The sequence below is a fragment of the Elephas maximus genome, chromosome 23, assembly GCF_024166365.1.
Source record: "Elephas maximus indicus isolate mEleMax1 chromosome 23, mEleMax1 primary haplotype, whole genome shotgun sequence".
NCBI classification, from domain to species: Eukaryota; Metazoa; Chordata; class Mammalia; order Proboscidea; family Elephantidae; genus Elephas; species Elephas maximus.
In genome coordinates, this window is record NC_064841.1 from 79,052,112 (window position 1) to 79,074,046 (window position 21,935).

At 40.4% G+C, this 21,935-nt stretch overlaps 1 protein-coding gene across 4 annotated transcripts in view; it reads left to right on the forward strand.

Annotated features, from left to right (window-relative positions):
• Window positions 1–21,935, forward strand: part of ATP11A (ATPase phospholipid transporting 11A) — a 103,891-nt gene that overhangs the window by 50,060 nt on the left and 31,896 nt on the right. For all 4 annotated transcript variants that reach the window (XM_049867609.1, XM_049867606.1, XM_049867607.1 and 1 more), the window contains 4 exons: window positions 8,141–8,244; window positions 14,422–14,603; window positions 17,782–18,033; window positions 19,397–19,571. In XM_049867609.1, coding sequence (XP_049723566.1) covers window positions 8,141–8,244; window positions 14,422–14,603; window positions 17,782–18,033; window positions 19,397–19,571 — 713 coding nt within the window. The remainder of the gene's footprint in view (window positions 1–8,140; window positions 8,245–14,421; window positions 14,604–17,781; window positions 18,034–19,396; window positions 19,572–21,935) is intronic.

Here is a 21,935-nt window from a genome sequence, read left to right on the forward strand (position 1 = left end):
GACAGAGTAGCAAGGGCAGGAGTCTAGAGACCATGATTTCAGGGGACATCTGGGTCAATTGGCATAACAAAGTGTATTAAGAACATGTTCTGCATCCCACTTTGGTGAGTGGCGTCTGGGGTCTTACACGCTAGCAAGCAGCCAACTAAGATGCGTCAACTGGTATCCACTCACCTGGACCAAAGGAGAATGAAGAACACTAAAGACACAAGGTAATTATGTGCCCAAGAGACAGAAAGGGCCACATAAACCAGAGACTCCATCAGCCTGAGACCAGAAGAACTAGATGGTGCCTGGCTACCACCAGTGACTGCCCTGACAGGGAACACAACAGAGAACCCCTGATGGAGCAGGAGAACAGTGGGATGCAGATCTCAAGCTCTAGTAAAAAGACAAGACTTAATGGTCTGACTGAGACTGGAGGGACCCCAGAGGTCATGGCCCCCGGACTCTCTGTTAGCCCAAAACTAAAACCATTCCTGAAGCCAACTGTTCAAACAAAGATTAGACTAGACTGTAAGACATAAAATGATACTAGTGAGGAGTGTGCTTCTTAGCTCAAGTAAGCACATGAAAATATGTGGGCAGCTTCTGTCCGGAGGCAAGATGAGAAGGCAGAGGGGACCAGGAGCTGGTTGAATGGACACGAGGAATACAGGGTGGAGAGAAGGAGTGTGCTGTCACATTATAGGAAGAGCAACTAGGGTCACATAACAACGTGTGTGTAAGTTTTGGTATGAGAAACTGATTCGAATTGTAGGCTTTCACTTAAAGCACAGTAAAAAAAGAAAGACAAAACAAAACAAAATGACCTTCTATCAAGAGGCAAGGGATCTTATTCTTTGTTGTTTCTTTAAACTAGATAATACCAGGCTGTGTTTGTCTCTTTGGAAAGACTCCTGGTAAGCAACCGAATACAGCCTCTACCCTGGGACTCTGAGCCTCAAATAATGGTTTGAGGCATGCTGAAGAGTTTTATGTCAGCCAGTTTCCTGACATTCGTGTTTGACAGAATTTCATTTCAATATAAAGCAAGCAAAGTAGAGATTCTTACACCGAGATATTCCAACTTTCTTCTGATTGGGACTAGAATTACCTTATTTTCTCTTCTAAGACCATTGGTGACATTGTGAGATTGCTGAGGGCTTGCCCTTTAGCAGCTTTGTCAGTTGTTCTTCATGTGTTTGATAAACAGTGTGGTGAAGACATTGTAACTGCTCTGGGGAGCTGTGCTGTCTCTCTCAAAACTGTCTCTTTTATATCTGCACCTCCCAATTAAACCCTACAGAACCACCTCTTAACCACATTATCAAATATGATGGACAGGAGCAAGCTCCAGCCAATGTGACTACACTAAAATGTCGTAGCAAATAGAATAATTTGTAACATAAATGATACCATAGCACTTGGGGAAAAAAAGGGGATTTTGCCGGTAGGATTGGCAGGACACAGAAACGTGCTCCTCATAATATCTGAAAACAAGCGCAGATACGTTAACTCCTGCTCAAGTGGCAGGAGGCTGCTCCACCTGTGCTCTGATGAGATGTTAGCCTGAGAACTTAAGCCATTCACAATTTTTCAGAATAAAGCATTATTAAATTGCAGAAATTTACATTATCAAATTTCTTATCATATGATTTTTTTCCTATAAAAATATGAAGTGTAGGAGTTGAATCACGTGTGAAAAGGTCCAGTTCAGAACTGTGCAGTAGTTTTCACAGTTCTCCAGAGGTGATAGATCAGAGCCCATGAAGCTGTCCTCCGTAATACTTCTACAGCCTTCTGCTCCATCTGTGGGCTCTTCTGAACTGCCATGACCACATCGTTCATATCACAGGATATGCCATAGGATCTTCATAAATAACTGCCATTTATTTATAACTTCATAAATAAACCCCATTTAAAAAGGACATCACAAAAGCTTGAGAAGGAGCTGGATTACATCATTAAGACGTAATGTCTAAGATGTTCATGCCATTAAAATGTCCCATCCATCAACAAGAAGAGGTCAAGAGATTCCCTAAGGTTTCTCTGAGAAACTATGAGCTTACTAGGGGAGACTGCCGCTCCACCTGAAACCAGCCACTGCATCAATTCATTTTAAGAGAAGCTTGAATATTTAATTAAGCAAAGAGTTTCCCAAGTAGTAATACATTCCCAAAGAGCTACACTAATTGCACTGGTTTTACAACCTAATGGGTAGGTGATACTGGGGACCATAAGCCACTGTAGCCAGTTAATAGCGTAAGTTCTTTCTGAGGACTTGCCACTGACAACTGTGATACAGCAGTCAAAACTGGGTCTCAGTCCTTGATCATCAAAGGGCTTGCCAATTTTAAGCACCAAGGCTGTTTCTGTTGCTTCTGGAATTTCTTAAAACTTCAGGAAGCTTGTTTTCAAATGTCTGTATTTCAGTGATATGTACTTTGCACGGTATTAACAGAGGTTGGATTTGAGGAAAGACATCAGGGAGTCTCAGCTCATTTCGCTGCATCAGACATTGCTGTTTAAAGAGGAAGACATGAAGTGTAACCTTTCAGTAACTTCCTCTGCTGATGTTGAGTCCACAAGATGAAATGCGAATAACACATAAATCACCTAATTTGGGAAGAAAAAAGGAAAGTAATAACTTTACCCTTTCTTAGAGCATCTCAATTGATGTCCTGGTTTTCTACACAGGACAGCCATTTCTGAGACTCTGTGGCTTTCCAAGTTATTAAACTGGCTTGTATGAGACATGGCAGGAAGCAAAGTCCACGATGAGCATTAAATCCAACCAAAACCAAACCTATCACCATCGGATCGATGCCGACTCATAGCGACCCTATAGGACAGAGTAGAACTGCCTCACGGGGTTTCCAAGGAGCAGCTGGTGAATTTGAACTGCCTACGCTGAGTCGGAAATCCACTCCACAGCAGCAGGTTTGGTTTGGGTTTGGTTACCTTTTGGTTTGCAGTCGAATGCTTAACCACTGCACCATCAGAGCTCCTGATGAGTATTAATTATCATTGTATATCTCTGACTCTTCCCAAATGGTATTAGATTTCTTTTAATTGCTGGAGTGGAAGATAAGGCAGTCATGCGTGGCAGCCAGGGAGTTCCACGTTGACACAGCCCATTTGCCGATGGAGAATAAATGTCTGTGTTTATTCACGTTTCCCACCTGTGTGCTGCTATCATTTAGTAACTTCATGCTTGTTCACAAAAGTGGAAAACAGGATCTAAAGCTGATGGCAGATACTTGTTGTTGTTGTTGTCAGGTGCCGTCCAGTCGGTTCCGACTCACAGCAACCCTATGCACAGCCGAACGAAACACTGGCTGGTCCTGCTGCATCCTTACAATGGTTGTTATGCTTGACCTCGTTGTAGCAGCCACTGTGTCAATCCTCCTCGTTGAGGGTCTTCCTCTTTTCCGCAGACCCTGTACTTTGCCAAGCGTGATGTCCTTCTCCAGGGACCGATCCCTCCTGACAATGTGTCCAAAGTATGTAAGATGCAGTCTTGCCATGCTTTCTTCTAAGGAGCATTCTGGTTGTACTCCTTCTAAGACAGATTTGTTCGTTCTTTTGGCAGTCCATGGTGTATTCAGTATTCTTCACCAACACCACAATTCAAAGGCGTCAACTCATCTTCGGTCTTCCTTATTCATTGTACAGCTTTCACACGCATATGATAAGATTGAAAATACGATGGCTTGGGTCAGGCGCACCTTAGTCTTCAAGGTGACATCTTTGCTCTTCAACACTTTAAAGAGGTCCTTTGCAGCAGATTTACCCAATGCAACACGTCTTTTGATTTCTTGACTGCTGCTTCCATGGCTGTTGATTGTGGATCCAAGTAAAATGAAATCCTTGACAACTTCAGTCTTTTCTCCGTTTATCATGATGTTGCTCATTGGTCCAGTCGTGAGGATTTTTGTTTTCTTTATGTTGAGGTGCAATCCATACACTGGTCTTTGATCTTCATTAGTAAGTGCTTCAAGTCCTCTTCACTTTCAGCAAGCAAGATTGTGTCATCTGCACAACACAGGTTGTTAATGAGTCTTCCTCCAATCCTGATGCCCCGTTCTTCTTCATATAGTCCAGCTTCTCATTATTTGCCCAGCATACAGATTGAATCGGTACGGTGAAAGAATACAACCCTGACACACACCTTTCCTGGCTTTAAACCAATCAGTATCCCCTTGTTCTGTCCAAACAACTGCCTCTTAATCTATATAAAGGTTCCTCATGAGCACAATTAAGTGTTCTGGAATTCACATTCTTCGCAGTGTTATCCGTAATTTGTTATGATCCACACAGTTGAATGCCTTTGCATAATCAAGTAAACACAGGTAAACATCCTTCTGGTATTCTCTGCTTTCAGCCAGGATCCATCAGACATCAGCAATGATATCCCTGGTTCCACGTCTTCTTCTGAAACCAGCCTGAATTTCTGGTTGTTCCCTGTTGATATACTGCTGCAGCCATTTTTGAATGATCTCCAGCGAAATTTTGCTTGCATGTGATAGTAATGATAATGTTCTATTATTTCCACACTCGGTTGAATCACATATGGATTTCTTCTAGTCAGTTGGCCAGGAGGCTGTCTTCTGTATTTCTTGGCGTAGACTAGCGAGCACCTTCAGCTCTGCATCTGTTTGTTGAAACATCTCAATTGATATTCCATCAATTCCTGGAGCCTTGTTTTTCGCCAAAGCCTTCAGAGCAGCTTGGACTCCTTCCTTCAGTACCATTGGTTCCTGATCATATGCTACCTCTTCAAATGGTTGAACATTGACTAATTCTTTTTGGTGTAACGACTGTGTATTCCTTCCATCTTCTTTTGATGCTTCCTGCATCGTTTAATATTTTCCCCATGGAATCCTTCACTGTTGCAGCTCGAGGCTTGAATTTTTTCTTCAGTTCTTTCAGCTTGAGAAACACCAAGCATGTTCTTCCCTTTTGGTTTTCCATCTCCAGCTCTTTGCACATGTCATTATAATACTTTACTTTGTCTTGTTGAGGTGCCCTTTGAAATCTTCAGTTCTTCTACTTCATCAATTCTTCCTTTTGCTTTAGCTGCTCGACGTTCAAGAGCAAAGTGTCGGAGTCTCCTCTGACATCTGTCTTGGTCTTTCTTTCCTGTCTTTTCAATGACCTCTTGCTTTCTTCAAGTATGATGTCCTTGATGTCGTTCCACAACTCGTCTGGTCTTCAGTCACTAGTGTTCAGTGTGTCAAATCTATTCTTGAGATGGTCTCTAAATTCAGGTGGGATATACTCAAGGTCATATTTTGGCTCTCGTGGACTTGCTCCGATTTTCTTCAGTTTCAGCTTGAACTTGCATATGAGCAATTGATGGTCTGTTCCACAGTCGGTCGCTGGCCTTGTTCTGATTGATGATATTGAGCTTTTCCATCGTCTCTTTCCACAGATGTAGTCAATTTGATTTCTCTGTGTTCCATCTGGCGAGGTCCATGTGTATAGTCACCGTTTATGTTGGTGAAAGAAGGTATTTCCACTGAAGAAGTTGTTGGTCTTGCACAATTCTATCATTCGATCTCCAGCATTGTTTCTATCACCAAGGCCATATTTTCCAACTACCAACCCTTCTTTGTTTCCAACTTTTGCTTTCCAATCACCAGTAATTATCAATGCATCTCGATTGCATGTTTGATCAATTTCAGACTGCAGCAGCTAATAAAAATCTTATACATCTTCATCTTGGGCCCTAGTGGTTGGTGCATAAATTTGAATAATAGTCATATTAACTGGTCTTCCTTGTAGTGTATGGATATTATCCTATCACTGACAGTGTATCATACTGTGGGGGCTTGTGTGTTGCTGTGATGCTGGAAGCTATGCCACCGGTATTCAGATACCAGCAGGGTCACCCATGGAGGACAGGTTTCAGCTGAGCTTCCAGACTATGACAGACTAGGAAGAAGGACCTGGCAGTCTGCTTCTGAAAAGCATTAGCCAGTGAAAACCTTACGAACAGCAGTAGAACATTGTCTGATATAGTGCTGGAAGATGAGCCCCCCAGGTTGAAAGGCACTCAAAAGATGACTGGGGAAGAACTGCCTCCTCAAAGTAGAGTCGACCTTAATGACATGGATGGAGTAAAGCTTTTGGGACCTTCATTTGCTGATGTGGCATGACTCAAAATGAGAAGAAACAGCTGCAAGCATCCATTAATAATCGGAACCTGGAATGTATGAAGTATGAATCCCGGAGAATTCATAATCATCAAAAATGAAATGGAACACATAAAGATCGATATCCTAGGCGTTAGTGAGCTGAAATGGACTGGTATTGGCTGTTTTGAACGGGACAGTCATATAGTCTACTATGCTGGGAATGACAGCTTGAAGAGGAACGGTGTTGCATTCATCAACAAAAAGAACATTTCAAGATCTATCCTGAAGTGCGGTGCCGTCAGTGACGCCAGATACTACAGCAGATTAAATTTCGCTTTATGGTCTGGATTTTTTTTTTTTTTGTCGAAGGATCTCCATGACCAAGTCTGAGGCAGAATGTGCCCTTGTCTTAAAGCAGGCGTAGAGGAATTGACGAGGTGAGACCCTGAGAATTTTAAGCCATCACAAGTCGTTAGCATGAGTCACAAGCCATAAAACATGATTTTTATAGAAAAAGTGTGTTATTGTCCGAGAATATACCGTTAAATTATCTGGGCTGCAATTCCTAGTCTATAACAGTATCTGATGACATAGGAGCGTTGGCTAGAAATTACGTCTGTTAGTCTGGGATCGATTCTGAAATCAAGCTGGTTTCAGCTAAAACCTCTGCTTTTCCATGAGGAGTGACAGATGGTCCTTGGTCAAAATCTATCAGGCTTTATAGGAGCCTCCCAGGGACAGGACTTCTTTACTTCTTCCTTCAGGTAGCTGCCTGCTCAGTATGGTTCATTCGTGCTTCCAGTCTACTCCCAACCCTTTGCTGCAGCCATCTGCTGAGCTCCATGTTCTTGCAAAGCAGACCTTATCGGGTGCCTTCCTTTCCAGCCATTGTTGTTGTTAGGTGCCGTGGAGTTGGTTCCAACTCATAGCAACTGTGTGTACAACAAAACAAAGTACTGTCTGGTCCTCTACCATCCATTCCGACCATAGGTTGACATTAACTTATCTGTGAGTATAAATCTTATCTGCGTTTTAAACATTTTCCCTGAGGACTCTCAGGTCTGGGGTTGCTAGTGATCTATACTGGACCAGGGAGTTCAGCATTTGAGCTTTCTGTTTAGAAAACAAATTAAACATGTAATACAGGTCAGAGAGTCAGTGCTGCTTCTTTAGGTAATGCACTTCCTATAAGGGAGTACAATGGTATTTCTGTGAGCCAGCAATTTAAAACAAAGCCAGCCTTGCGAAAGTGGTATATATCGCCTTGAAGGCTAAAAGATTATTGACTAAAAGGAGGGCATGTGTGTGTGCCAGGGAGCCTTTTGGATAAGCGCCGGGGTCTTTGCTCTTTTTATACTCCCGCTTTGTCACGCACTGGAGTGTTTTGCCTTGAGTTTATCTGGAAGAGAAAACCTTTTTATCTTGAGAGATGAGAAGCACACATTTACAGCACAAGCACATTTGAAGGAATTGGGGCATTACGTGAGGGGCGGGGAAAAAATTATACAAAGGATTTTTCCTGTAACTCATTAACGTGAAGAAGGATAACCTGGGTATTCTGTTCTGCATAAAGATGTATTGCTTTGCCACAGTCCAGCGTTTCAGCAAATTGTTCACACACCGTTGGCATCAGCCATGCCCTTGGTTTCATGATCTTGCCCCCCACCCCCCCATCCTATCACCAGATCGTTTTATTGCGCCTTCGTGTCCCTACCAAAGACAAGGCAGCAGGGACAGGAGGAAGAGTGCTCAGGAGCCTTTTTCTTCCCTGCCCCCGGGTCATAACTTTCCAGCGACATTTCTAGGTTATAGGAGTAAAGTGGAGTCTTGGGATTGTCTGTAGATTTGTTTTTCCTGACCTCATGTGTTAACTGGTGTGTGAAATCTCTTTCACAGTGGTCTCAGCTCTGGTATTTCTGCTTCTGTTTTTTAATAATAGCATAGTTAATAAAATCGTTTTAGAGTTTTCCCCGTATTGTGATTAAATTAATTAAATGTCTTTTTTTCTCACGGTGTAGGAGAAATTTACCTGTTTTGCAAAGGAGCAGACTCTTCAATATTTCCCAGGGTAATAGAAGGCAAAGTTGACCAAATCCGATCCAGAGTGGAGCGCAACGCAGTGGTAAGATGATGGATCTACAGGAGCTGAACTGGCTCTCCTACGCTACGAAGGAACTTCCGTACTACCAAGCTGCTAGCTAAGATTACACTATATCCCTAGGAGATAAATGTGGAAATCAGAATGGATCACATCCCCAAAAAAGGAAAATTTACCTATTGATTTTTACACCAGTGGTGCTCTGACATCTGAGTGATGCCCTTTAGCAAATTCAATCGACACACACTATCCGTAGTTTTTATTTTGAATTAGGTGGCTAGGTTGGTTGGTTGATGTTTTTGGAGGGTCAGAGTCATAATCACATTTGTGGTTTTGTATTAGAGCAATTAGTAGTGATTAACTTAAAAAACAAGTTAGTATTTATCCTTTCCATTGTAATTCCATCTATTTGATTTTCTTCCCACATCTTATTTCTAAGCATACTGTTGAGTGTATACTATGACCATATTGTTGAGTGTACACTATGACCTAGCATGGTTCAGTCTATCACTATATCTGAGCTTTCTCCTCCGTAGCTCAAACTTTCCCTCTTTGTGGACGGCTTTGGGTGTGGGACACACCTGTGTATCTAACACAGGGACTACACCCCCATCTCTGCCAAAGGAGACCCCCGAAAGCCCAGGTGATGTGTGCTTTTCAACAGAAGAATCACTTCTCTTGCCCTCGTAGCCCCTTTATCCCCATGGTTGTTGAGTTCTGCACATGCACGGGCTTCTTTTTATTCTTGTCTTGCGATCATAATCAAGGATGTCTTCCTCAGAGGTCTTCTCCCTCATTTCCAGCCCAGGGTAGCCCCTCGCCTCACCCCCATTTTCAAGAAAAGGACAGGTAGCTGGCATACTCTCGTCCCAGAGGTTCAAAATAATGCTAATTGAAATGGCTGTATACCACACGATTTAAGAGTTTAAAGAATTACTATAAACCAAGGAAGGTTTAGCCAAGATAATCTTGGAATAAAAGTCATGAATATTCAACATTGCTTTTACTGTAAGTTTTAACATTTATAAATAAATCAGTTGTCCTCATTTAATTCTCAATATTTGATTACTCTAGCTATTGTAAAATTAAAAATTTCTATTAACTGACAGGACCCTTTTTTATCCTAAGACCATGCTGCTAGCATCTAATGCAGTTAGAAACCTTGCTAAATGTTGCTTCAATGTACATGTCATTTTGCTTTAAGTTCCTGTTAAAACTTGTAGTAACTCCTTCTGGTCAAATAAGGTAGCTGCCGTTGAACCAAGAGCTCAGTAAGTAAGCCATAGATTTAGGATTTTTAAACTTTTATGTGTGGAATCATAAAATATAATAACAGTAAGGCACTAATTCCTGCTTTCCACAGAGGTGAAAACCTATTAGCATGGAAGATTAAGGACTGACTTCTCATAAGTACCACAGTATATATGTACAAAAATGTGTCAGTCTGTTTATGCACAATGAGTAGTAAGACATCACTTACAAGAGTATGTGAGGTTATATTGCCCAAGGAGGTTGCTCCATCTTAGATTGACTTTCAAAACCGGTTCCTGAAGTGACAGTCTAAGTCTTGTTTGCTGCCAATGACTGGATGGCTCCAGGCACGCTTGTAACATACAAGTCAAAGGTGATAGGATCTTGGCTGAAAGAGTTTCATTACCCAAACCAGGGTATTGGAAGGGAACAATGACCAGGACTTGATGCTAGCTCTCTGTTCGTTCTTCCTTTTTCCACTCCCATTCTTTGAGAGAAAAGTCATATCTGAAATAAAGGAGATTAATGGGACCAAAACAGTAATTCCTTATAGTCTGTCTGGACTGCTTCTGGCTGTGTGAGAAAAATCCAGGCTTTCACACTCAGTATTTCTTCCTATAGTTTTATGTTAGTCTCCTAAATGTGGACACTTCTGCAGAAGCACATACAGACAGCATAGACTTCCTGTAATCCGTGACGAGCTCTTAATTACATGCTCTTTTTTTCGTGTAACTAATTTTAAAGTCTTCTTTCAACCTTTTTTTTTCTTTAATAATCTCACTTTCTAACATTAAAGGTTGCTTCAGGCTCCTGTCTACCAGCATTTTACAGAAAGAAAGGCTCTTATTTCTTTGAAATTGTGCCGTAAATCTTCTCTCAATTCCTAGAAATTGGTACACTGCTCTTCGAGGGGGGAAAGGCCCTGTGTTTGTAGCTGCTGCCCCAGGAACGAGGGACAGATGGCTGCGCTGATGGTCTGGAAATTAAACAGATTTCCACTTCCATTTATTAAGACCCAAAACTAACATAAACATTCACTTAATAAAGCATTATTTGTCTCCTTCCAAAAGGATATATTATTAAGTAGCTTTTTACTGCATTTGAAGGGCTTAAATAACCTTACCAGTGCAAGAATCTTGGAAGACTCCTTCCTGTTGAGAGAACTTCTTTCAGCCATTCTTTTAGGGTAGATCTGCTGGCAAAATATTTTTTTTGTTTTCCTTCATCTGAGAAAGTCCTGATTGCCTTTTCATTTCTGAAGGGTATTTATACTGGATATAGAATTCCGGACTGACAGTTATTTTCTTTAGCATTTGAAAAATATGTCCTAGTCTGCGTGGTTTCTGATGAGAAATCTCTCATTCTAATTGTTTTTCTAAAATAGATGTCATCTCACTCACTCCTGTCAACAGCTTTTGTCTTTAGTTTCCAAAAGTTTGACTGTGAAATGTCTTAGTGTGAATTCCTTTGCGTTTACCTTGTTTGGGGTTCTTTCAGCTTCTTGTGTCTATGTCTTTTAAGGTTGCCAGATTTGGGGCATTTTCAATTTTTTTTTTTTTAATAATTTTCACTACCACCTTCTTTCTCATTTCTTCCATTCTTTGATGATACGAGTGTTAAAGATCTCGTGTTACAATCCAATCCCACAGGTCCCTGATCCTCTGTTCATTTTTTTTTCAATCCATTTTCTCTCCGATGTTCAAAGTGGGTAATTTCTATTGTCTGTTTTCACTTCATTGGTTCTTTTCTCTCTTCCCTCTATTCCATTAAACGTTGAGCCCATCCGTTTAGATTTTGTTTTTAGCTGTTGTGTGTTTCGGTTCTGAAATATCCTTTTGGTTCTTCATCATATCTTTTGTTTGTTTGCTGAGACTTCTGTTTCTTCACTTGTGTTCTTACTTGATCGTTGAAGCATTTTTACGATGGCTGCTGTAAAAATTCTAAGAAATGTAAGTAATTCTAGCGTCTCTATCATCTCAGTGTTGGCATCTGTGGGTTGTCTTTCCTCGTTCAAGATGGAATTTTCCAGTTCTTGGTATGACAAGTGGTTTTCAATTGAAACTTGGTTATTTTGAGTATTATGTTATGAGACTCTGGGCCTGACTTAAATCTTCTCTGTGATCTGACTTCCTCTGACCCTGCTTTGTCAGGAGAAGGGGCACTCCACCTTGTTACCAGCTGGAAATGAAAGTTCGGGCTCCCCACTCAGCTTCCTCCACCAACACCTGTGGGCTTGGCATTTTGGGGGAAGGTACTCTTGATAACTGCTAAGCAAGGGAAGGAGTTCAGGCCCCCCAGGCCTCTGCTAATTGCTCCCTGGCTGAGAGGGCAGGACTGCCTCGTTTACTGCTCCCCAGTTGAACTGCACTGCCACCAGGAGAGGACAGCCGTCACTGCCAGCAGTGATGAACGCCCTGACTCTTCACTAGGCCTCCTTTAACTACCCCAGCTTGTCATTACCCAGGGGATGTGAAGTCTAGGCTTGTTACCATCAGCTGGGATTGTCCTGGCTCCCTACTCAGCCTTCCGTGACTCTGCTCTGAGGTGTGTGTGTGTGTCTAGAGGTGTTGGATTCTTCACTACTGCCTGCAGGTCTAGGCTCCCCATTCCCTTCGCTGGCAAGGGTGGGGGTGGCATCACAGTGTCTTGGTGTTTTGCTGAAGTACAGCAGTTATTGCCTAAAAGTTTTTTGTTGTTGTTGGGACTTTTCTTATCTGTGCCCTTGGTGTTTCTCAGCTGCTGGCTTCTCCAGCACCTGGTCTGGGACATACGAGACAGAAAGAAAACCCAGAGAGTTCACTGTCACGTTGTTCCTCACATTCCAAGGTTTCCAGCCAGTCCTCCTAATCTCCACCTTCGGAGTCTTCTTACGTTTGTTGTGTATTTAACACCCAGGTTCTTAATCGTAATTAGCCATGGGATTAGGGAAAAGAGCTTCACTGCATCTTTCCACCATGACGTATCCCCCATTGACCCTAGAAACAAGCATCTACTTATTTCTGAAAGCTTCAGCTCACCATTCACACCAACCCTGAGTTCAAGGGCAGCTCTGAATTATTATCTTTATAAAACCATTTTCTTGTCCTGTAATTTTTGTGGCTTGAAAATGAAGACATGTATCATGTGTTTTTTCTAACCTCTTAGGGAAAGCCAGAGAACTTGTTCTCAGTACGTTCTCTGCCTCTCTCCATAACTGGTCATCTGTGTATGCTTCTGATCTAATTTTAACCACTCATCATTCAGGAAACATTATTGAGTTTTTAGTTCTGTACCAGGGATTTAGTGATGAAGTCAGACGCAATGTCAGTTACCAGGGAGCTTACAGCCCCACGAAATAGGCGGATGAGCAAATAGAAAACCCCAGTGCAGCACGCTAAACTAGGAGAGGAAACAGGAGGAGTGTAGCAATGCATCTTTTTATGCTTTGATATTTAAGTATTAGGGGGAAATGGGCCTTCCTTCCAGATAAACTTGGTGGTCTCTGTCTTGCTCCTCTTTAACCAAGAAGCAATGGGGAGGATGGGTAGTAAAAGAAATTCCAGAGTGTCCTGGGGAATAAATTTTCAACCACATAGAGACTGTTTCCCTTATTTCCACTTCTTCACAGACTCTTGCTCTATCCCTTCTGGCTTTCAAGAGCTCCTGGGACAATGAGGGCCATTAAACTAGTGGTGGTTTTGCCCTTCAGAGAAAATGTGATGTGTTCTCTGAGAGTTATAGGACATTTAAACTCATACAAAAAGGAATCTTAAAAACCAGCACTCTCCCAGGATGACCAGTGATTACTCAGGAAGGTTATGATTCTCTTCATGTTATCAGTACGGTTAGGGGTAAAGAAACAAGGCAAAACAGAAAGGAAAATGATGTCTTACATCCTCAGTTTAAAAACATTTGTGTTGGCATTAATATTTAGTAACAGAAAGTCGAGGTAAAGGTGGTTTGTTTCGCCTTGATGGGAATGAAACTTGTGTTGACAGAATGGAGAGTTACTGTGTTTTGGTCTTTTCAGCCTCTGTGAGTTACTTTTCTACACGTTGTTGGCTGTTGTAATGCGCTCTCTATTGTGTGGTGACATCTAGAATTATGCATCACCATAAAGAACTTTGTTATTCTTACATTCTTATTTTACTCTTCTGTGTACCCAGTAATTTTGATAAATAACCTAGCAGTTTTCCTTCACTGAGTACTAAATAAGATCAAAACATGTTACCATTTCCCCACGGAAAACGTGTAGCTTTAGAAAGATCATCGATTGTTATTATGTGCCCTCGAGTCGCTTTCAACTCACAGCGACCCTATCGGACAGAGTAGAACTGTCCTATAGGGTTTCCGAGGAGCAGCTGGTGGGTTCAAATGCTGACTTTCTGATTAGCAACCAAGCTCTTAACCATTGCACCACCAGGGCTCCAGATCACTTGATATCTGCTATACAATTGCGAATTATCATCCTTAAAAGTTTTTTAATTGAGCTGTTTATTTACTAAAATAAAGGAACAAAGTTTGGCTTTTGTTATGATGGCCCAAATTTGTATTATTTATTCCCATATTTAGTAATTTGAAAATTTTATAATCTGTGATGATCATCCATATTTAATGTAGCTGTAAGTAATTCAGGAAACCCTGGTGGCGTAGTGGTTAAGTGCTGTGGCTGCTAACCAAGAGGTCGGCAGTTTGAATCTGCCAGGCGCTCCTTGGACACTCTGTGGGGCAGTTCTACTCTGTCCTGTAGGGTCACTATGAGTCGGAATCGACTCGAGGGCAGTGGGTTTGGGTGGGTTTTGGGTAAGCAATTCAGTTGTAAATGACTAACTCATATGAGGGCTGACTGGTTTATAATTCTTTGATTAGTTATTCTCACCAGAGAGATGGGGTATTGAGAAAGCAATTGAAAAATAATTATTTGAGCAAGTGACACTCAATTCATGTTAAATGTTACAATTTATTCCACAGGAGGGACTTCGAACTTTGTGTGTTGCCTACAAAAGACTCATTCCAGAAGAATATGAAGGCATTTATAAGCTGCTGCAGGCTGCTAAAGTGGCACTTCAAGATCGAGAAAAAAAATTAGCAGAAGCATATGAGCAAATAGAGAAAGATCTTATTCTGCTTGGTGCTACAGCTGTTGAGGATCGGTAAGTAACAGCTTATGCCTTGTCTTCGAAAACAAAGAACGATGAACTATAACAGCCTGCGTGATACACGGAGAGAGCTTGAGCTACGCGTGGCGTTTGTCAGCTGCGTGTGGCGTTAGATGTGTTTATTCGTTAGGAAGAGAAGGTTCTCTTATGGCATGCTGTGGAATGATGTCACAGGGGAGGAGGTCACGAACTGCAGATATGATGACTTTCACCAAAGCAAATAAAATGATAATGCTTAATTTTAAAATTAACCTAGATATTGTTGGAACAAGGTAGATACTTATTTATCTATATTCTGAAAAAGATTTACATTCAGTGAATAAGATGCCTGAATTCATAGTTTCTAGAAGAAACTAGAAATTTTTTTTTACATAATGTTATGAATAGTCAAGATACGGGTTTTTTTTTTTTTTAATTATCCTTTAGAATGGAATCAGTAACTCATTCGTTTTCTAAATTTGTTACTAGTTCTTTCCAAATGTACCAAAAAAAAAAAAAAACCCCACTGCCATCTCGACAATTTGGACTCATAGCAACCCTATAGATCAGGGTAGAGCTGCCCCCAGAGGGTTTCCAAGGCTGTAATCTTTACAGAAGCAGACCGCCACATCTTTCTCCCTCAGAGCAGCTGGTGGGTTCAAACTGCTGACATTTACACACTTGATGTATCTGTCATTACTTATTTGAGAAATTTAAAATAATGAAGTGGAATATTGCAAAAACTAGTAATAATAATTATTGGTAAATTACCAATTACAGATTTTCAAATACCTCCAAAGGAAAAGCTTCTAATTTATCACAGTTCTGCAACAAGGATTGAAAGCTATTTAAAGTTAGTCCACTAAGAAAGGAGTCCCTAGGTAGTAGAAATGGTTAACGCGCTCAGCTGCTTCAGCAAAACGTTGAAGGTTTGAGTTCACCCAGACATGCTTTGGAAGAAAGGCCTGGCAATCTCCTTCCGAAAAATCAGCCATTGAAGACCCTGTGGAACACCGTTCTAATCTGACACACATGAGTTCACCATGAGTTGGAATTGACTCAGCAGCTGAGTTTTCTCCACCAAGAAATGGTCATTTGTTCCACAGTGTTGTTTTGAGGGACAGTGTAGAAATCAATTACAATTTATTTTGATGCAATGGAGAAGGGGGAAAAAATACCCTAATTTAAAAGAACAAAACAAAAACTTCAGAAAATTTAGTGAGGGTTTGTTTCCTGGAAGTGGTGATAACCATAAATTTGTTCTCACCAAACTGTGAAGTTTGAAAGCTTTTAAGATTCATTGTAGTGTGTCTTAGTTATCTAGTGCTGCTGTAACAAATTGCCACAAGTGGCTGGCTTTAACAAACACAAGTTTATTTTCTCAGCTTTTTTTTTTTTGGAGGCTAGAAGTCCAAATTCTGGGCACTGGCTCTAGGAGAAGTCTTTCTCTGCGGGCTCTGTGGGGGAAGGTCCCTGTCTTTTCAGCTTCTGTTCCTTGCCTCCTTGGTGGTCTTCATGTGGCGTGGCACCTATCTTCCCCTCTGCTTGCTTCTCTGAGCTTAATCTGCATATGATATAATCTGATATGATATAATCTGATATGGCCTCTTAACATAACAAAGAAAACCCATTCCCAAATGGGATTATAACCACAGCTATAGGGTCGTTATGAGTTGGAATCAACTCGATGGCAACCAGTTAAGTTGTTTTTTATAGGGGTTAGGATTTACAACACATACTTTGGGGGGTTTGGGTTTTTAGTGGGTACTTTGGGGGGACACAGTTCAGTCCATAAGATAGTCCAAAACTTAAAAAAAAAAAACTTACATACCTTTAAACTTAGATTATTCCGGTGTGTTTAGTCATGAGCATTTACTGAGCTTTCAGTCTGAGTAGAGTATTAGGGAAAGTAGGAAGTGTTTGGTTGGTTTTGTTTGTTTTTAAGTCACATTCTCTGCATCTGGTCCGGATTAAGAAAACAAGATATAAACAAAAGAAGCGTGTTTTGTGCATAGGACCATTTTTATGTAGTGAAGCTGTAGGGTTGCTGGAGTTGGAGTCAACTCGATGGCAGCAGGTTTGGTTTGGTTTTGATAGTGATACGATAGGTCTGATCACTGAATGGTTTGCTGTGTACCAGACACTGGGCTTTTAATCCTTTCATCCTTTCAGGGTCCCTGTTTGTCAGAGAGAAGATAAATGTTCAGGATAAGAGAGTGTAGAGAGAGGATGGTGTTTCCCTGGGGAAAAATTAGGACTGATCCTTAAAGGAAATGATGAAAATAGACTGGCGGGAAGGAAGGATGTTATTAGAAAATTAGATACAGTTTCTTATATTTCTAGAATGCTATGATTGTGTGATCTTAGGACCAGAAATTTTTTCAGATTCTAACCCAAATCATTCCAATTAGACTTTAAATCTGTTCCTTCAATTTAGTATCTGTGGGGAACATATTATATCATTTCATACACCCATGAAAAGTTAAGATTTTACAATCCAGAAAACATGACAGGTCACCAAAATGAGGTGAATATGGTTTTGACTCCAAACCTTCCAAGAATGACAACACAATCTTGACCAGTGTCAAGGCAGCTGTTCTTCCTTGGGCAAGTTTTTTAACCTGTCTAGGCTTTGGCTTTTCCGTGTGTGAAATGAGGGTGATGAGGTCATTGTGGAGATGGAATCTGAGGTCGCCGTGGTCGGAATTCTCTCAGTGGCAGCTGGCTTTGGTTTTACTAGTGGGGTCGTTAGTGTCGTTATTAATTTTTTATATTATTTAGAAGTACCTGGGCTCCAATTTGATAAGTGGCAAAATTAGAACAGTTTATACCAAAAGATAACGAGTATACGTATCACATCATTTCCAGATCTCCTTTTCAAGCTGGTTGAGAATTTTTTTGTTAGTGGTTGTGGTAATCCTTCTTATAATTGCCTAAAGTGAGTCCCAGCTAGACATAAAACTATGATACCTAGGAAATGTAGCTTATACAAGGCAACCTTCCTTACTTCTTAAACATTTTAACCGTATTTAACTATTTGATATTATGAAGTGTTTCATTGTAAAAATTAATGCATAACTTTAAAAAAAGGTTCAAGTACTTTATAGTATTCATGAGTCAGCAGCATGGTACTTTTTAATTTTGGGGGACCTTTGTCAGTATCGTTTGTTGTGTTTTCTCTAACTTTCCTTAGGCTCCAGGAAAAAGCCGCTGATACCATTGAAGCGCTACAAAAAGCTGGAATCAAAGTGTGGGTTCTAACGGGGGACAAAATGGAGACTGCAGCGGCCACCTGCTATGCCTGCAAACTTTTTAGGAGAAACACACAACTACTCGAGTTAACCACCAAGAAAATTGAAGAGCAGAGTTTACACGATGTTCTCTTTGAGCTGAGCAAGACCGTTCTGCGCTGTAGTGGCAGCCTAACGAGAGACACCTTCTCAGGGTAGATAGCACCTTCCCTTACCCACCCCAGCAAAGCTTGTCAGGCAATAGCACCTTCCCTTACCCACCCCAGCAAAGCTTGTCAGGCAGCTGAGACGCGCTGGCCAGGAGAGAAGCCCTGAAATTAAGCTCTGTTTTAAAATAGCATATCTGAAACCATTTACATTTCCGTGTTCAAATTTATCAAAGCTTCCTCTGTCTAATCACCTCATTTAATTAGAGAGTTGTCCTGAGTTCCAGGGCAACAGGCTTTTTTTTGTTTGTTTGTTTAATTTTTAACACTGGGGAAAAGAATATATATGTATGTATATATGTTATATGGAAACCCTAGTGGCCTAGCGGTTAAGAGCTGTGTCTGCTAACCAAAAGGTCAGCAGTTCGAATCCACCAGGTGCTCCTTGGAAACTCTATAGGGCAGTTCTACTCTGTCCTATAGGGTAACTATGAGTCGGAATCGATTCAACAGCAGCAGGTTTGGTTTTTGGTTTTTATATGTTACGTATGTCTTTTGGAATGGGTTAGCTCTCAGCTGCTTCTAAGACAGGGAGTTCCATTCTAGGCTTCTCAGTGTGTCTGCCAGGTGAGGTAGGGAAATACTAAGAATGCGTGTTGGTTGTCTGTTAAAACAGTGTGTGCCCAAGGGTGTCTTCTTCCCCCAAGACATTCAGCTTTATGCTCTGATACATGTTATCAGTGTCATCCTTGCTTATGCTAGATGCATTATCTTAAGATTATATTTTATTAGAATTGTTTTAAGTTTTCATCAATGTAGGCAAAGGAATTAACAGCTCTCTAATCATACGTAAATTTTAAGTTATTCATAAGTAGCACAAAGATATTTTTCTTCACCTGACCTGCAGAGTGCCTTTTGGGGATTAGCAGTGTTCCTTGTAATTTTGAAACCTAGCAAAAAGGAGAAATATTATGACCATGTTCTCACCGATTTAGGTAATCCAAACAGAATATCAAGGAATAGTAGCTGGTGAAGGTGAAAACTGAGGTTAGCAGCTGTGGCCTGGAAGTTAAGACTGTAGACTGACCTCTTCAAAATCCAAGATGAACGCTCTTCTTGTATTGTTTCAGGACTGCTGGAACTTCCATACGAATCCACAAACAGAAGTGTGTTTTTGCTTTACCGAAGTGAAATAAGGATGTTTTATTAAAACACGAGAGAAAAATGTAATCAGAGGTGTTACATTCAGTACTGTAAAGATTGTATTGATAAAACAAGAAGTATAATTCCCTTAATTATCCCTTAACAGTGGAGTTATAATATCTGTGGATAGCCAAAAATAATTATGTAATCTTTTAAATTCAATTGATTTAGCTATTGAATAATCCCTCTGATTTATATAATCTCACAGACTTTCCACAGATTTGCAAGATTATGGCTTAATTATTGATGGAGCTGCATTGTCTCTAATAATGAAACCCCGAGAAGACGGGAGTTCTGGCAACTACAGAGAACTCTTCCTTGAAATCTGCCGAAACTGCAGCGCAGTGCTCTGCTGCCGAATGGCACCGTTGCAGAAGGCCCAGGTTAATGCTGTATTATTATTTTAATTAGTTAATGGTTGAAGTGTGTTTAAATATCGAAGATCTTCAATTAATTCATCCAGTCACTCAGGTTTTCAAAATGTAGCAAGGCTCCCACCTTTTTAAAATAGAAGCAAAAACCATAAATGGTAGAAATTAAAAAAAAAAAAAATGGTGTCATTTTGCTTGTTGTGATTAACCACAAGGATTAGTAAATGTTGACTGAATCAAATTTATAATCTCCCTAGAAGTAAAGGCAGGAGAGAGTCCCTGTCTTTCTCATGTGAAATAGAACTGTGCCCTCAAAAATACAACCATTTATTAAGAATCTATGCTAACGGTGGATTGGAAGGGAACTAAAGTTTAATGAGCACCTACTGTGTGCCAGTTACAGATATGACCCTGTTAGATGAGTGAAGTTATCCAAATTTTACAAACGGAGTATCTAAGACCTAGAAATTGGAATAATTTCCCTAAAATGATGCAGTTAGAAAACAGCAGAGTCAAAATTTGACCTCTACTCTCTGACTCTAAACGTACCTCCTACCTATTCTGCTGTGTTCTTGCAGGAAACCTGAACTGTTTTGTTGTTGTTTTGTTTTCTTGTCTTTTTAAATACCTTTACAACCATTGTAGAATACATATGTAAATATAGGTGTGTTTCTGATGTCAGTGAACTTCGAACAGTTTCAACTTAGTTAAGCACCATTTTGGGTACATAGATCAATGTAATTGTTCAAGAAAGAAATCTATTTCTTCTTAGACTAACTCAGTGATTCAGGCTAAAATACATCTTTCACAAACCCTATAAACATTGTGCCTTGTAGGTTGGTACTTTTTTAGGAGGTAGTTTTTTTCCGTTGTGTGCACACTTGCTAAACTAACTAGGCAGATGACGATGTCATGAAGAATACCTATTATTTTACTGTATGTTTTCTATGTCTCCTGTCATTTTGTTCCTCTTTTACTGCTTTCTTTTGCATTAGGTGAATATTTTCTTTTGCAGCTTTTTAATTTCTTTAAAATTTGTACTGTATTTTTTGAGTTATATTTTAGTGGTTTCTTTGTTGTTGTTAGATGCCGTTGAGATAATTTTCAACTCATCACAACCCCATGTGACAGAGTAAAACTGCCCCATAGGGTTTCCTATGCTATAATCTTTATGGGAGCAGATCACTAAGTCTTTCTTCCACAGAGCTGCTGAGTGGGTTTGAACCACCAGCCTTTCAGGTAGCAGCTGAGCACTTAACTGTTACACCACCAGGGCTCCTCGTGGTTTCTCTAGGGCTTATCACATGCATCTCATCAAAATCAGCTTCAGATTTATACTAGCTTAATTTGGTGATATACAGAAATATTACACCTGTGTGGCTGTATTCGTTTCCCCTCTTTTTGTGGTATTACTGTTTTACATATTACATTTATTAATGTCACAAATCCAACAATCGTTGTAACTCCAACTTTAACATCTGTAGTCATTTCCATAGCCCAGTGCAGCTGTGCTCCCACCAACCTCCTTTGTGCTGTTAGATGTCTTGTAAGGAGGGTCTGCTAGCAACAGATCCTCTCAGTTTTTTCTTTATCTGGGAAACTGTTTTGTCTTCATTTTTGAAGGATCACTTTGCTGGATATAGGATTCTTGGTTGTCGGTTTTCCTTTGAATACTTTGAATATGTTATCTCACTACCTTCTGGCCTCCATTCTTTCTGCCGAGAAGACAGCTGTTCATCTTTTTCAGGTTCCTTGTACGTGAAGAATCGTTTTTCTCTTGCTGCCTTCGAGACTTCCTCCTTGTCTTTGACTTTTAGCATTTTTACTACGATTGCCTATTTGTGGGTCTCTTTGTGTTTATCCTATTTGAAGTTTGTTGAGCTTCCTGAATGTGTACGTTACTATTTTTCAATAAATTTGTGGAGTTTTTAGCCATAATTTTTTCAAATGTTTATTTTTCCTTTCTCTCTCCTCCTTCATATACTCCTATTATATGTATGTTGGTGCACTTAACACTTTTCCGTGTTGCTCTAAGTTTCTGTTCATTTTTCTCCATCCTTCTTTCTCTCTGTTCTTTGGCCTGCATTATCTCTATTGATCTGACTTGAAGTTCATCAGCTCTTTCTTCTGCCAGTTCAAATCTATGTTGAGCCCCTCTAGTCAATTTTTTATTTTAGTTATTCTACTTTACAACTCCAGAATTTCCATTTTATTCTTTTTTGTAATGTCTGTCTTATAATAATACCTCATTAATGGTATTCTCAAGAAGCCCTGGTGGCACAACAGTTTAGCACTTGACTGCTAGCAAAAAGTAGGCAGTTTGAACTCACCCAGCAGTTCCATGGGAGAAAGACCTGGTGGTCTCCTCCTGTAAAG